This window comes from Coffea arabica, chromosome 10c, assembly GCF_036785885.1.
Source record: "Coffea arabica cultivar ET-39 chromosome 10c, Coffea Arabica ET-39 HiFi, whole genome shotgun sequence".
Lineage (NCBI taxonomy): Eukaryota > Viridiplantae > Streptophyta > Magnoliopsida > Gentianales > Rubiaceae > Coffea > Coffea arabica.
Genome location: NC_092329.1, coordinates 946022 through 963116, shown reverse-complemented (window position 1 = coordinate 963116; position 17095 = coordinate 946022). Strand labels below are relative to the sequence as shown.

The 17095-nt window shown below is 37.7% G+C and overlaps 3 protein-coding genes across 14 annotated transcripts; 2 read left to right on the top strand and 1 right to left on the bottom strand.

Moving 5' to 3' along the window:
- Positions 1 to 2248: 2248 nt before the first annotated feature.
- LOC113713526 (uncharacterized) lies at positions 2249 to 4074 on the top strand. The gene has a single exon (XM_027237264.2). The coding sequence runs from the start codon at positions 2437 to 2439 to the stop codon at positions 3544 to 3546; it is 1110 nt and encodes a 369-aa protein (XP_027093065.2). The 5' UTR covers positions 2249 to 2436; the 3' UTR covers positions 3547 to 4074.
- Positions 4075 to 4789: 715 nt separating this feature from the next.
- LOC113713611 (uncharacterized protein At5g64816-like) lies at positions 4790 to 6439 on the bottom strand. Its single transcript, XM_027237370.2, has 2 exons — positions 6289 to 6439; positions 4790 to 5323 (listed from the first exon to the last, which is right to left on the bottom strand). The coding sequence occupies exon 2, from the start codon at positions 5275 to 5277 to the stop codon at positions 4891 to 4893; it is 387 nt and encodes a 128-aa protein (XP_027093171.1). The 5' UTR covers positions 5278 to 5323; positions 6289 to 6439; the 3' UTR covers positions 4790 to 4890.
- A 3873-nt stretch (positions 6440 to 10312) lies between these two features.
- On the top strand, positions 10313 to 15475 carry LOC113715161 (uncharacterized). Of its 12 annotated transcripts, XM_072069720.1 has the most exons (14): positions 10317 to 10587; positions 11423 to 11508; positions 12099 to 12169; positions 12259 to 12280; positions 12387 to 12443; positions 12568 to 12613; positions 13239 to 13324; positions 13658 to 13810; positions 13907 to 13963; positions 14051 to 14155; positions 14261 to 14413; positions 14511 to 14621; positions 14727 to 14789; positions 14884 to 15475. In XM_072069720.1, the coding sequence occupies exons 5-14, from the start codon at positions 12435 to 12437 to the stop codon at positions 15004 to 15006; spliced, it is 906 nt and encodes a 301-aa protein (XP_071925821.1). In that variant the 5' UTR covers positions 10317 to 10587; positions 11423 to 11508; positions 12099 to 12169; positions 12259 to 12280; positions 12387 to 12434; the 3' UTR covers positions 15007 to 15475. The 12 variants fall into 12 exon arrangements, with proteins under 12 accessions (XP_027095195.2, XP_071925821.1, XP_071925820.1 ...); XM_072069719.1 differs by lacking the exon at positions 11423 to 11508; XM_027239388.2 differs by having other exon boundaries at positions 10318 to 10587; positions 12099 to 12280.
- Positions 15476 to 17095: the final 1620 nt, after the last annotated feature.

The window sequence follows — 17095 nt, the reverse complement described above, 5'->3', positions numbered from 1 at the left end:
TATTGGTTTAAATGCTGGGCGGATTAAAGTTACATAATTAAAAAATTCACAGGTACTCGACTTGCCCCGCATATTTTTTAATATTTTTATACACATACTATAAAACAATAATTTTAGAACTACATAAACAATTTCATTGAGCAAATTGCATTACAAATATGAGACACTACAGTTTGTTTACAAAAATCATTTGTAGATGTCATAATCTTATTGCATTACAAATTTTTATTGATTTTGATTTCTTTTATTTTTTATTTATTTTTTATTTTTTCTTGTATTCTTTTCGCATGTTTGTTTCTTAGTGAGTGACTTTTTTTTGAGAAAAATATTTATTAAATCTTATATGAATATGTAAAATACAAAATTAAATTAATATAAATCGTATTTTTACAGAAAATTAAATAATAAGTGAGGCGGGACGGGTACCAATTGATCCGATCCTATCTCGGTGAGTATTCGATAATTCGATACCCACTGATATACGGGACGGGTAAGGGTCAAAAAATGACTGACTCGCAAGGTGCGAGTCGAGTATTGCTCTATAGAGCAACGGGATACAAAAATTAGGATCGGCCACTCAGAGCTGGGCTCATCTGGCTGCAATGTTCCTTATTGAGCCCAATATTGAAATTCCAACCGTACGTCATACACATAGCAACCACTAGCCCACCTCTAAAAAGCTCTTATTCCTACGCCAATGAACCCCCAAAAAAAAAAAAATGGCGAGAGTCTTTGTTATTGTAAAGGCAATTACAGCAAAGTTTGTGCTAGTTTTCAATATGAGAATCGAATGTGCTCTATATTTGCATTAAAAGTAAGAAATTCTTCTTCTCCCATAACGTTTATATGTGTCAAATTATGCTACGCTTTTTCAGAGCCTACAAGCATCCATCCATGACAAATCATTTACAAGTCTAAACAAAAGAATCTTCCATCTGGAAATGTATTTGTGACGTGAGCTAGGGATCAGAGTGAATGAAAAATCTTCACCGATGCCCATTTGGGCGTTCAAACTTCAAACCAAACTCCCAGTTTTGTCCACTCGGCTCTAATGATTTGGATGTTGTTACAATTTGGCCCAATTTTTTTTTTAGCTTTTAACTCTTGGATTTGTTGCGACTCGTTGTTGCGCTTGGACACGAAAGAGTACGTATATAGCACAAAAGAAGGAAGCAGGCTCGGCCCAAGCGGATCCCCATAAGTGATTCGGAAAAGTTTAGCCCAAACTGCGAGAATTACGAGATCGCAGTTTTGATCTGGATCATGCCCGCAAATAAACATGTCATGTACTAGTACCTATCCTGGAAATCACACACACACACACACAAAAGAAGAAAGACGATGTTTGAAATAATACTTCTCTCTGTTTTAATTTTTGGCTTTGGAGCCATAATTGAACAGACACTTGTGTGGCTTGGACAAACATCAAAAAATCATTTTTTCGCTCAAAGTGTACCGCTGTATTTTTTTTTTGTCAGCAACGATACATTTGTATAATCTACTCTATCTTAATTTAGGGGGGAAAATGAAGCCTAAGGAGGCTGTGATAAGAAGTTAGTGGATATACAGATTCAACTAGACCAAGGGAGTGCTCTGACACAACCTTACAGTCCAAGGAGCCGTTGGCCTGTTGATGATAATGGGACTTTGGCTGTAACAAGAATGTATGTACCAAAAAACTATAAAAGCTTACAAAAAGAAAACAAATATGGAAGACTTTGAGAGATGCCTCTGTCATATATAACTATCGTCCTTATTTTGTTTGGATACCTAATATTTTGCAAAAGTTATTTGTTCGCCTTATAAAACATTTATTTATGGTTTTTTTTTTAAAATTCTCTTACTTCTCCTCACACCCTTCTGACATTCAATTGTCAGGTTTAGAATTCAAATCTAATCGAAGGAATTTTAAAAATCTCCTCCTCATCACTAAGTTGTTAATGATTTTTATTATAGCTTTAAGGCAAATAATATTTGTACTTTAATAAAAGTCTTTTAATTTGCACACGTAGAGGGTGTGCATTTTCCTCTAATTCATGCGAAGTGTGCCACGTCTCAACAAAAATATTTCAACTATTATTTTATTTATATCATAATTATAATTTTCAATCAAGTTTTTGTTTTATCTCATATATTACATAATATCACAAAATTTCTTACGGTAATTATTTTCAATAATATTTTAAATAATTTCCAATCCACACACACTTATTATACTTTGTGCATTAGTAAGTTGTACCCGCCAACTGCAGCCCAAACCCGTGAAAGCCAGTCAGTAACTGTAACCCACCCACTGAAACCGTCCCAACTTCCCAAGCTCCATTTCCGGACTGTCCTCGAGGAGACAAGAGGGAAAATAAAAACCTCAAAACAATCCGAAAAAATTTAAAGCAATCCAACCTCAGAAAAAGAGAAAAAAATTTCCCTCAAGAAAAAATGGAACATCACACCACCACCACCCGAGCTGAAGCCGAACGCTTACTAGGAATCGCCGAGAAACTTCTCCGCAACCGCGACTTTGCCGGCTGTAAAGAGTTCGCCGTCTTAGCTCAAGAAACCGAGCCCTTAGTCGACGGCTCCGAGCAGATCTTAGCCGTAGCCCAAGTCTTGCTAGCTTCCGAAAAGCGTATCGGCCAACACAACGACTGGTACTCTATTCTCCAACTCCCCAACCGCACCGATGACTCCGACCTCGTTAGGAAACAGTACCGCCGTTTCGCTCTTCTTCTCCACCCGGACAAGAACAAGTTCGAATTCGCCGAATCCGCTTTCCGCCTGGTTGCCGATGCATGGAACGTTCTCTCCGATCCCGTCCAGAAATCCGCCTACGATAAGGAGCTGTCGTTTTTTACCAAGATAGATCTAGCTGCTATGAAGAGGCAGAAAGATTTACAACAGCGGCAGCAGCAGCGCCAACACAAGGATGATGTCTCCAATCAGAAATTGCCCGTCCGGCGAAGCTCCAGGGGAAATAATACCGCTAATAATGCTAGTGGTGCTGGTAACAATGCTAGCAATGTCAATAGCTCTACACCCAACACTGCCCGGGCTTCGGGCCGGAGGAGTAATTTGAGCAATAGCGGAAGTGGTGGTGGTGGGGCCATGAGGGGACAAAGGGGGGCTACAACGACGTTTTGGACGGTGTGTCCGTACTGTTATAATCTTTACGAGTATCCCAGGCTTTACGAGGGGTGTTGTTTGAGGTGTGAGAATTGCGAGAGGGCGTTCACTGGGATGGAGATTTCGGCAATGCCGCCCACGGTGCCGGGGAAAGAGGCGTATTACTGTTGTTGGGGTTTTTTTCCGATGGGTTTTGCGAGCGGGGATTTGGATGGTGGGAAGGGTGTTGATGCTTCTGGGTTTCCGAATTGGATGCCTCCGATGTTTCCGGGTAATGAGGAAAACAATAATAGAAATGTTGGGGGTAATGCTGGGGTGGGGATGGAGAGTGGGAGGAAGGAGCAGAAGACTGCGAAGGTGGCAAGAGTGTCAAATCCGAGTGCTAAAAAGAGAGGTAGGCCTAGGAAGAATGTGATCAATGTATGAGCAGTGAACATGGTTGGCTGTGGAATGAGGCGGCGAGCTGGTGATGGAGGTGAATGGTGGAATTCGGCTCCGATGGATTACACGGGGAATGTGTTTTCCTGCTGATGAGTTAGAAGAATCTGACTAGGTGGGTTCAAGAAGAACCTCTGCTTATAAGTTGGAAGTGGAATAGATTGGTTGGATGGAAGGGAGGGGGACTGAGTTTGGTAACAGTAGTATCGGCTTCTAAGTTGTGATGTGCTGAAAATTTTGGACATGTTTAGGTTGTCGGAAGTGTATTTGGTACTCATTTTAGTTGTTCGTCTGATGCCCCTATGTTTGTAGAAATGTAAAAATGTTTGTATATTTTGCTGCTCTGGAACTGGCTCCATGTAGGGAAGCCTATGTACAATCTCGCTCTCTTTGCAGGCAATAATTTGTCAATGACCGGTGATTGTTCTTGGTATGTAGCAGTAGCTGTGAATGTGCTTGCGAATTCATGTCTAAATTAAAGTGAATATGGCAAGGATTTAGCTTGCAGTTGATTCATATTGACTCGAGTGTTTGAGAGTTGAATTTTAAGGCTATGTACGCAGACGAGCAGGGAATTGAGACTGCATGGCTACTAAGTCTAGCAGGGAATTCTCTCTCAGCTTTAAGCTCAAAGAACGCTAACCAGGGCAGTGTGCCCATCTTAAGAGATGGATGTACATGTTGGAGGAAATTGCTTTGTGTTGCAAGGGATTTAATAAACTTACACGTCTTCCATCATGCTTAATCTTCAATTTAGCTTAGCAGAGGAGAATCAGAGAATATAAACTCAGAATATTACCAAACAAAACAGAATCAGCAATCTCCCATTGCCATCATTTGAAATAAAAGATCTAGAGTCTCAAACATGGGTGAGCGTTTAACAGAGGAGAATCAGAATTTCTCATACTACCATTTGGATTATATCCATCGGTGACAGAATAAACCCCATTAACCATGCGTCAAGGCAGTATGAATATGGATGGAGCCAATCATGATCATCCCTCATCTGAGATGATGGATGCTACATCCCTAATCTTCCATGTGCTGAGGTTATTCTGCGTCTGGGGTAGATAAAATCCCCCCCCAACTTCAAGTTTAAATCCATTGAAATGAATCGGAAAATGCAGTCAGTGGAGTATGACGGGATGGATATAAAAAGAAAATACTTGATTTAAAAAAAACATGAAATTGTCAACCAGAAGATAAAACCGAGATAAGAAAGCACCATCAATATGAGAAGCATAAATCTTGAATTTGAAAAGGGATACGCGTCTCAAACAGAGCGTCAGGTGCAATAGAATCCTGAGGGCCATGTTAAAAACAATAGCAATGCTATGAAGACATAGCAGAAGAATTTGAGAGCCTAAGGCACTCACTTTGACACCTCTTAAGACAAATGTCATTCCAATTAGGCACTTGATGTTGATTAACACAGACAGTCCGGGCACAAGCATCAGCGCAAGCATCTAGCTCAGAAACACCGCAAACAGTCACGCAAGTATCAGGAGTTGGGTCTTTAGAAAATGCGCCAACCTTCTTCAGCATCCTCTTCGAAGTACACACCCTCTCACAAACAAATATTTCATCTGAGCTCTTTTCGCGACCCCGAGCACTCTTTAACCTCTGCTCTTCCGCTCGCCTGTTCTTCATCCTGAAAGCCTGCCCTGCAACCACAGCTGGTATTGCAGCTGCAACTATAGACCACCACCAATCCACCATTTCTAGATAAATTGCTCAACCGCTACACTTCATGCTATCATAAAACCTTTATAGCGAAAAATAGGAGAAACAGGGGAAGAAAAGGTAAATCCACCAAGAAAGGTCTAATTTTTATTTAAAATATGGCAAACTACATGACTTTTCTCCACAAAATTCAATTAGCGTGTCACCAAAGAGACGCACCCTGACCAAGAATTCTTTTGTTCTGCTTTTTCAATAAAGGAAACGCAACAGCTCAATGATTCTGATAAGAAAGTACAGAAAAGAATTTTCAAACATTGATCTTTATTAGTCAAATTCTATCTCCCTTTCCTTCAAATGCCATGTATTTCTTACCCTCCACAAAACCCTTTCATTACAAAATGATATAAATTTGTTTTGAAAATTTTATAGCATAATAACCACTTCCACAAATAGTACACCATTTTCAATCATTGCAGCAGCTTACATTCAGGCAATCTCACTTCTTATCTTCAAGCAGGGAAATGGAAAGAGCAAAAGCCATACATAGGAGCATCAAATATGCATAAAAGCCTGTTATTACTCTAGATAAACTATAAGCTTATCAATGTTCCAGAAAAATTCCATAACTAAGTGATTGCATAAGCTTAAGATAAAGCGAATCAGGGCAATAAAAATGAATAATTCTTTGACCAAGGAAAAATGATATGATGCTGAGTCTCAACGAGAGCACTATCAAAAAAGAAAAAGGAGAAAAAAAAAACCTCATTTGAAGATCCTCTTTTTGGTAATCAACATTATAAAATTACTAGCCCATGTTATCCGGAATTAAATACGGAGAAAAACAGGATATACAAGACAATGAGATTATACCAAATGGCTGTTGAAATATGTAAGCACGTGAATATAAGCTCAAACACTTAATAAGAATAAAACCCTACAGATACAAAGATTTTGCCAGTCAAAAGAAATTCAGAATTCAATATTCAATGCTGCAAAGCTAAAAATCGAAGGGAAGGAAGAAAAAAAGAGCGAGCCTTTAATTGTTACCTTCTGGACTGAAGAACCCACTTCGAGAAAATCAGACAGGGCCAAGGAGAGAGCACTTGGTGAAGGGTTTTACAGATGGGGAGGAGAAGAAAACAGCCAAAGCAAAAGCAAAGATAACGGGACGGCGTAGTTTCTTTTTGGAGGTACTAACATGCCCCTCAACAAAACATGTTTCTCACTTTGCCCCATGATAGGATTTTCAATATTTCTCAATTGACACAAACAACCCAATTGGGAAGCTATATATCAAATTGAATACTTTGTCATATAATTTGAAGTGTGTTTGGACTTTGGATAGTAAATTATTTGAGATAATTTTGTGAAAAAATGCTGTAACATTTTTTGATGTAATGTATATGAGATAAATAAGGTGATTAAAAAATATATTGATAATACAAATAAATCAGTGTGTGTAAATAAAATAGAAATAATACGTGTACCAAATATACTCTTTGTTATAAGATTATAGCACTTCAATCAACTTAAACATTATAACTTAAGTTACATAAATAGTAGGAACTATAAATGTGGGTGGGAAAACAAATTTTGTCAAGTGCAGGCCTTGTTTGGATAGTCATTTCCTAAAGAAAAATTGCTACCTTTTCGGTGAACACATTTTCCAATCACCTTTTTACCTCACATATATCAAATCGTTACAGTAATTTTTTTACAAAAAATCTAGAAAAATGCAATCCAAACTTAAGCCAAGTTTTTTGCCAAGTTTGTCTACTACAAGTTTTTTAAAAATTTTAACTACAGTAACCTCAAAAAAGTTTTCAAAGTTTTTAAATAATACATTTCAAAATATTCAAAAAAATAAACTTCAAAAATTTTTTAAAAAAATTCTACAATAAGTTACAGTAAAATTTTAGACAAACACCCAAAAAACTCACCTTTCAAACAGGGCCTTAATTATTGACCTTGAAAGTAGTAGTACTTTATACAAATAACTTTCTAACCAGTTGTGGATTAATTAGTTAGTTAGACACACTACTTTTGTTATATGGGATGCTTTAGTTAGATTAATCAACTAGTTACAACTAGGGGTGTGCAAATTCAAAAAATTTCGATTTACCGACAGATTTCGAATTGAATTCGAAACTTTGAATTTGAAATTTCGGTATTTCGGAATGGAATTCGATAATTCTGATTTCGAATTGGTTGAAATCGGATCGAATTCAAAAATATAATTTTTGAAATCAGAATTACCGATTTCGAATTGGAGAATTCGAAATTGGAACTGTTATTTCAATTTCGAATAATTGGGTTTGTTTGGATTAAGCATTATTTTTTCAATTTTATTTACTTACATCATCATTATAATTTCCAATATACTTTTTTATCTTCCCAATTACCTTTTTATCTCACATACATCACGTCACAAAAAGTGTTACAGTAAAAATATTCCAAATAACTTACAATCCAAACAAACCTAATATTTATATATAACAAAAATTTTTTCAACAATACATATATAATATATATTATATAACATAATAAGTTAATAACAATAATAATACTGATACATCTAACAATTGAAATTGCAAAAACCTAATCTATTAACTCTTGTTATTCTTCCGCCACATCTTCCTCATCGTCTCTCAAGACTATCTCTCACCTTCCTTTCTTTGCCTCCACCGTCTGACTCACTGTCTTACCTTTCTTTCTCCGTCTCCGACTCACTGTGATTTCCTACTTCCTCAGCTTACTCTCTCTCACTCTCGGTTTCACCTCCATCTTCACGCCCTATCCATGCTCCTGCCAGAGAACCTCTGTCAGCGAGAATTCCCAAGCCTAGGTTGGCGGAAAAGGGGCATACTCAGGTTTGCCAGGACAATCAACCAAAAGAGGTGATACCGCATACGAAACGAGTTCCATACCGCTCCGTGGGACGAGTCTAAAAGAATAAGCGGAGGTCGTCGTATTGAAAGAAAGAGACCTACACAGCGAGCCGAAAGGACGATAGACTATACCCAGAACAGAGGACAGGATTGGTATATTTAGAGTATCTCATTTACTTGCGATTGGGTCGATAATCGAAAGCAAGCTTGAAAGGGTGAGGGTGGCCTTGACTTTAAAGAGTAGGGACTGGTTTTGGGCGACGAAGTTGACGGCGTCCCTGGCAATGAACAAAGGACGTCCGTAACCGTCGGCGGCGGCAAGCATTGCGGCGTAGAGATTTCCAATGCCATTGCCGGCTATAAGATCGAAGAAATCGGCAATGCGAGATTGGGAATCAACGGATTTGGCATGGATCTGGTCTTCGAGAAGGATCAAGAATGAGCGGCCAAGATGGCAGAGGGGGAGTCGACTCCGCCGCCGTCGATACTGAGAATGTGAGTCTTCTTGGGGGGTTGGCAGTAATGCAACCACTGTTGCTCAAGCTTGGAGAAGATTTCCAATGTCACTTTATTCAGCTCCAACGCTCATTCCATTGGTCATTTCTCTTTGCAATTTGTACTACTTACTAAATCACAAGTAGCGTAGAGAAAGTTGGAGAAAACGGAGTAGACTTAGATTGGCAGGAGTTTGCAATGGTCGGTGGGAGTGAAGTAGAATAGCAGTAGACCGAGGAGGAGGAAGTGCAATAGACTAAAAGTAGAGTAGGTTTAAATTCGGTGAATTCGAAATTCACCGATTTTCGAATTCAATTCGGCATCGAATTCGAAATCGGAATTAGCCATTTCGAAATCGAATTCGGTCGGAAAATTTCATGTCAAAATTTCGAAAAATTCCGATTTCAATCTTTCGATTTACTGATTTCAATTTCGATGCACAGCCCTAGTTACAACTTTATTACGTTACACGTACATCTTACATAGAACAATAAAATTGGAGATTATTCGGCAAAGGAAATCAACATTTACCCACGAATATGTGTTCACCATTTTTAAACATGAAATTGAAAAAGAACAAATAATAGACTTAATAATAATTTTCAAGTGTACATTTTCCAACTCTAGGTCACAAATAATGAATTTTATGACAAGCTCGTTTTATCGTGCTCCCGTAGGTAGTTCGGTTGGGATTGGTCATTTATAGTTACAGTAAGGTCTCAGATTCGATCCCCATGTGCTATCGTTGCTGGGCATATTTGAGGCGAAACTCTATCCAACTAAGGGATTAGTCTGGTAATTCCGGATACCTATTTAGACCAAAAAAAAAAAAGCTGTCGTTTCATCACAATAATAAATATACATGCATCTCCCGTTACAAAATCATCATACTGGAAGGCAATTTAGGAGCGCTCGGCAATGGGAAACCATAAAAAGCTGAGAGAATTGATTTGTTCCATCATCCATGTGAATGACAAGCAAGGCAAGGCATGTGGTTTTTTTAGGGGGTACTTTGTAATTAACTCTTTATCCCTTCTTGTTTTCCTTTTGGCTTTGGTTTCGTTATTAGGACCTGGGAGTAGAGCTGTTAAACGAACCGAGCTGTTCGTTAGCTCGGTTCGTTTCGGCTCGTTCGTGTTCGTTAAAGGCTCGTTCGAAAGCCTTAAACGAACGAATTTTTGTGTTCGTTTAATAATCGAGCGAACACGAACATGTTCGCGAATTTTAACGAGCGTTCGCGAACAAGGACATAATTGTCATTTGATAAATTTTAGGGTTACTCATAAGAAATTCTAAAACTTTCCCCTTCCTTTTCCAACCTTACTTTTGTTTTCCTTCCCCATTGGCCGCTGCTGAAAATTTTTACTTGTCTTATGGCTGAATTTTTATATTTGAAGGACAAATTACTTTGTTTTATTTGTTGTTTTTATGTTAATGTTGGTTATGCAGTTATTGAATAATGGAATTTAATCATTTAGTATTTTAATTATTTTTTAGGATGATTAATGATTTGTGTGGCATATTTAAGGTCTAGAATAATCTGGATTCGAAATTTTCGAGCGTGTTCGCGAACGGCTCGTTTATGTTAAACGAGTCGAACATGAACACGAACACGAACATGAACTTTACTTAACGAGCCGAACACGAACACAGATTTAGAGTTCGAAAGTTAATGAACGAACACGAACGGAGTTCGAATCGCTTAACGAACAGAGCTCAAACATGAGATACTCGGTTCGTTTCGGTTCGTTTACAGCTCTACCTGGGAGACATTGAAGGGAAAAAGTCGTCCAAGGTCTTGGAACTCTCATTTCTGCGCAAGTGCTGTTGTAAATTGGCCACATTTGTTTCACTCCCCATTGTCTCCACTCTCCAACAAGAAGTGCAGATTATACGGGAAAGAGTTTTGAGTTTTTTGACAGCTAACATCTGAAGTTTTTCTGGACTCTTTTCACTTCTACACGTAAGTTAATTTATCCTTTTTCTTTCCAATATTCATAGTTATTATTTGGAAATGGGACTTGGGGGCTGGGGAAATTAGAAGGGGTAGGAGGATTTCTTGAATGTTTTTCTTGTTTCTTGGTTCATTTCTTTTGATTTTGGTTGTAGTTTGATTAATTTAAGATCGATGAAAGCCAATACTGCTTGGTTACGACTGGGTTTAATCCCCTATTTTTTGCGATTGTGTCGATATGAACGCTCTGGGCTAAAATGTGGTCTCTCAGTGCTGTTAATTGGAGCATCTCCTGTGTTAAATTAACTGCTGACTTTCAATTTCTGACAATTCACAGCTGATGTTGTTAACTAAAAGTATTAACCCTTGAGCTGCAGCGGAAATGATTTTATTGCCTTGTAATAATTAGCTACAATTTGTGGTCCTACTAGATTTTTGATCTTTGATTGTTACTGAAGTGCAATGCTGGACCATTGGTATATGTTCGTAGTTATGCAGGGGCATTCAACTGCTCTAACATGACAATGTCTTTTTTGCCTTTTTTTGTTTTAATTGTTGAGAATTTGCAGCTTTCCAGCAGACCTTGATATTGATATCTGTCCATTTCATGCTAGTTCCAACAACTGGATGTACCTAATGTAGAGTAAAGTTTTCATGATTCGGAGTTTGAAAATTTTAGGAAGGATATGTCTTCTGCCTTTACCTCTAGACATCTCTGATAGTCTTGGCATCTCAATATCCTAGATTTGAGGAAATTGTAGAACTTGATACCTAGAACCATTAGGCATTCTCATCCTGAAGACCTGCACTGAGCATGTGCAACAAAGATCTTTACTTCATGCAGCGGTTCTTTGAGGATGTGAGTGGTTGAAATGCTTGAAGCTATAGTGTTGCATGGGCAGCCACACTGTCACGTGGATGTGATTGACGGTAGGGGTATATTTTTCAATGCATTTGTGTTTCAAAATAATGCACTCTTAAATGCTATTTAATGTAGATATATGGATGATAATGATTAGCCGCTTTTGTATATTGAAAGGGAAGATATAAGATACATTCAGTTTCCTTATATCGCATAATGCAGTCTGTTGATATCTAGTATGACCTATTTTTGCTCTTTACAGCTTGAATTGCTTTAAGTACGATCAAATACTTGAAAAACCTAGATGTCAGTAAATTTTCTTGCAGTGTGATGTCTATTGTTGATCTGATAACGTGCAACTCCATATAGCAATGTGCATGAATGCAAAATTGATCATTCAGTTTCAGACGCTAAGATAAACTAAGGGCAAGTAACAGATTTTCTGTTGGAAAAATAGATGAGAGAGCGACTACTGTTTTTCAAATCTCGCAAGAGTTATCATTCTGGTAATTTTGTTGGTTCAGCTCCATATTCTTATTACAAAAAAACCTTAGTTCTCCTGCATTTCACAAATAAATGTTACTGCCAGTGAAATTAGTACATTCTGTATCTTGCAAAGAACAAAAGTGAGTCATATTTTTACTTCATTTGATGGTAGGTTGATGAAGGCACTGTAAGTGGAAGATGTAAAGGGAAGTGGAGAAAAACAGGTGGAGATCTCATTCCACTGTAAGGACACTACAAGTTGGAACTGGCCCTTTGCTTCTTGGTTGTTTGGTCTCTGCACTAATTTGTTAATTTTGAAGTTGTGGCAGCAGTTTCCTCTTCCTGCATCTTTTTGTAAGATCCTATTCAACTTGGCTTGGAGTTTGAGCATTTAAATTTGTCCATGTACCCTTTAACAGTGTTCTGAACAGTTATGTTGTCTATACCTTTCAATGATAAGATGCAAGGGATACACGAGTTGTCATAGTGTGCTATTCTGAGTGAAGCTATGAAGCAGGTAATTCTTTCTTGTCAATTTCATATGCAGAAGGCAATGCATAGGTGCTTTATGCATCATTATAGGCCAGAAAATTAAATGATTATTTTGAATGTATCTTACCAATAATGGATTTGAACTGTAGGAACTCCAGCGCTCCAAATCAGGTTCATGTAAGCAAAAAACAAAAGGTTAGCCCATCTTTTGATTTTGTATACCATTTTATTCTCCCTTTTTTTTGTGTTTTTGCTTTTTTACATGAGTAATATGAGAAACTATTTAATTCAAGAGAGAGGTAGCTTCCTTCTAGTTTTCTATCAAAATAATGTTTATTGAAGTTTTCATTTTTGTTCGTTCCATTTTATGGGCCATACTAGCCTTTTGGTATGTCACAAGGATTTTGACTTAGCTTACCAGTTCTCTTACCCTCTTTCTAGTCTCTCTCCCTCTCTTTTCTTAACTACATGACCAAACTTTGTTGAATTTTATGTTACGCACTTCCTACTTTGGGGCATCAAAAAGTTTTTGACACAGCTTGACTTCTCTTATTCTCTTTCTGATTTGCTGTCTTTTCTTTACTTAATTTGTGATTAATCATTATGAGGGAAGAAACATTTGAAGCTTTTTTGCTCGTCTCTGCGCCCCAATCTCATTAATACTGATGCTTATGTTATTTGTGAAGGTAATAGGTTTATGAGGTATTAAAAAGTTGCACTTAAGAAACTCACAAGATGGTAGTTATTGAAAGTGTTAGTCATAATTCAAAGTACTCAGTTATTTATCTTACTTTTCACAGTTGCATGCTTGTTTGAGCAGGAACAATTGTGGCTGAGGCATCTCAAAATAAAATGGAAAAGCAAACTAAAATTGACAAAGGCGAGAATATCAAATCCCTTTCATCTGTAAGTTTGTCTTGTCTTCTTTTTCGTCTGGTAAAATCAGGGGAAAATGAACACATTCTTCCTTCATTGCAATATCACCATCCAACTGTGAGTGCTCAGGGAGTCTAAATTGTTGAAGGTTTATAGTAATGTTTGGAATTCATACTGACACTTCTGAAGAAAAGCAAAGTAATGCAGTCCTCAAGAAATGCATTAGAATGGAAATCTGTGCTTTGTTTTTTTTACTCCATAGCTTCTTGAGCTATTTATGGTCTGAGCCTCTTAATGGGCCTGTTTGATTGGATCATTATCTATATGTTTTAATTCATGTGCATCTGCAATTTTGTGTATCAGGTAAAATCAAATTTGGAAAAGCTAAATACTAAGTTAATGACAAAAAAGTCGAAGGAAATAAATTTGGATTCAGTGAGGAGCAAAGAAGAGAAAAGCCGGAAAAGGAAAAAAGAAGATGAGCAGAAGAAACCCAAGTCAAATAGCATAATTTCGGTGATTACAGGCTCCTTCCCTTCTTCATTGGCATTTTCTCATGTTTAACTTGTTGAGCTTTTCATTTTCTTCTTTGCATTTGTATGATAAACGCAGCCAACTCCAGAAGCAAAGCGCAGAAAAGAGACCAAATTGGAGCCAGAGAAGAACTCTGTGAGTAATTTGCAATTCTAGGTTCCATTTAAGGATGAATCTTAATTGTCTTCCTATCATATTGTTGAAACAATTTTGGGATCTTAGGGGAATATCTCCCTAGTACAATTACTATCAAAAAGTAAGAGTGCAGAAAGCAGAAAACCAAAGCCTAATATAAAGCCCAAGAAACCAAAAGCCACTTCAGTATCTGTGAGTAAACATCTTTTCTGGTCTTACATACCTTAATTTCCTCTTTGCAAGGCTTGCATTTTTATTCTGGGGTTTTTGGTTTCCTTTAATTGAACTTTATATCAGGTAAAAACCTCAAAAAAGAAGCCTTCAAATGGTACTGCTGCACAGAATTCGGTTAAAAAGGGCAAGACGACTTCAAAGTCTGAGCAAGGAAAGGAGGAGGAGGAAACGGAAAGTGGTAGTCATGAAAAACTTAAACCAAAGAGCCCAAATTCTGTGAGCAGATTACAATTCATACTTGCACTTTCTTACTGGATCTTGTTTTTGTGCTTCATGAGACAAAATTTATAGTTTTAGGATTATTTTTGTTCAGAATGCAGAGGCCAGGGAAAAAAATCATGATTCACTTTCAATGAGAGCCGAACCATCAAGAAGTAAAGATCAGACACAGAATGCAACCCTAAAGACACCCAGGCTGAGTTCTGTGAGCGTGTGCTAGTCCTTGTTGTCTCTAGTTATTTTTAACTCATTGTTTTCTTTTTCTCATCAAATAGTTTGTATCTTGTTGAATCATGCACATTCTTTTAAGATTCATCAAACACAGATGGAAGCGGGGCAGCAGAAGAATGCAAAAGCAACTAAACATGAAGTTGTGGGTCAATTTTATCTTTGCTTTCTTTTGAGCATTCTGCATCCTTCATCTCCTGGGCAGCATTTGTTGACTTAGCTTTTTATTATGCTACTAGCAGTTGCCATCCTTGGTAGAAAAATCTAGAGATCCGAGTTTACGCAGACTGAAAATAATGCGAGCTCTTGGTTTGATCCCTCCTGCTGCATCTCCATTCATGAGAACTGGTGCAGGGGTCTGAACAGACTTCTGCTTTAATAACTATGCGCGGGCTTTGCAACTGGGAGGATAAAATAACGACATTTTGGTCCATTGTCATGGTGCTTTATTCAGCAATGTAGCTGAAATTGTCTATTCGGCATTTATTACTGACAAAGGGGTGGTGGAAGTTATGTAGCTTATGCCTAAATTTTGCGGATTTTGCAGAGTGACTAAAGAAATTTCACCTTGTAAACTAGTCAGCAACTGCAACAAGACATCTGTATTGATGGTCTTATTGTTAATTGAGAAACTAAAACTCTACGTGACATTTTTCTGCAGGCTGACTCGTAAACTTGTCAATGTGGAACTCTTATATTTGTGTTGTAACCTAAAACTGTGTACATTGCAAAGATGCTTATCAGAGCACGACGCATATGCTGGAAGAAGCATGTGAAGCTGTACCTTTTCCTTTTGAACATGTCCAGAGGATGTGATTGAGCTACTGATAATTTGGACGGTATGCTTCTTTCTTTTTTATTTTGTGAAAGGAATATGAAATTATACCCTTCCCCACCTTTTTTTTTGGTTGTGTATCTTGAATATCTGAATCGTTCAGAGAATGTGATTGGTCTACGCTGATCATTCAGCTGGTATGCTTTGTTTTTATGTGGCTGCATGAAAATGTGCTGCAGGAGGTGCCAAATTCTCTTGCTGAGCCAATGTCCCACTGAATAGTAACAATGAATGCCTTTTTTGACATGGGAAGAGAAAAAGTATAGCTCAGAGGGATAAAAAAATTACTTCAAATCTTAGAATCAGATGGTGTTGAAGCTAGTAATGTGGCGTGCAGTTTTTTTTTTTTTTCACCTCTGCTTTGTTAAAATCCTTAATCTTTTTTTTTCTTTTTGTTTTCAAAGCTTTCTTCAAATTTGACAATGGAGCGCAGTCTAAGGTGATAAGACGCTTCATTTACAACCGATAGATCACGAGTTCAAAATATCGAAAGGCGTGAGTAGACAATCACCATTGATTCTCTTAAAAAAGTTCAATAAAAAAACGTTGAAAATTCAAATTTTCATCGAAAGAGACTAAGATAAAGTGATTGCGGGTCTCAAGATGTTACAAACTATACTACCATTTTTCCTAACACTTTAGGGACTAAAAAGTAACTGGAATAAGTACAGCAAAAGAGGGGCAGCATGGAAAAATATTCACACTTCGTACAATGCTATTACAATGCTATTATGCTCATGAAGGAGTTCCAGTTTCTTGAATCGTGTTGGCTATGGTTTGGGAAGAGGCTGTTATGCACCATTCCATTCTCGACCTTTCATCTGGTCAAAAGAATAAGGGCTCGGTCAACAGTCATCACAACCAAACGATGACGAAAGCGAAACAGAGAAGGAAAAAAAAAAAAAACAAAGGTGATGATGCCTGTTTTCCTGCTGGGAGAGAAGAGACGAAGCAACTGATTAGTGAACTTCAATGGTGGGACCTGTGTTCTGATACCAAAGGCTAATTTAGGGCGAGCACAGTGCAGCTTTAAGACCAGTACTCTGTTGACATTGGTGCAACAAAAGCATTTGTTGGTGCAGTCGCAATATGCTTACTGCAAACTGGATAAAAACATGAACCCTTCTTTTTGTTCATCTGCAAACAGGAAAAATTCCCTGATTTTTTCCTTCTTCCTTTATGCATTTGCCTCCCCTCAGCTGAACAAGTCCTGTAGAATCCTTCATCATCGATCTGATCTTAGTTTTTTTTTTTCACTATGCCGGCTGGTACTACTAGTGGTACCACTCTATTAGCCTAACACTGCCCATCGGAGAATGATCTCTCCTTGTCAAATTAATTAATGGACAAAGTCCCCAGGGTCCCACTCAAAGAAAAACCTAAATCATCTTCTGGTTTCTTCTCAGCTCCACATAAGGTTAGAGGTGACAGCAGAAAGATGCAATTATTGATTTCTCAGCAGCATAATGTGCCCAAAAAAGATAGAAAGGGAAGGGGGAGTATAAAGGGTTACTTGTTTGAGCATTTGCATTACAATACACAAGAAACTAGTATGTTCTAACAAAGAAACTATCAAAATCTGATCTTTTAGCGAGCAAAAAAGAGTGACTCAGTTT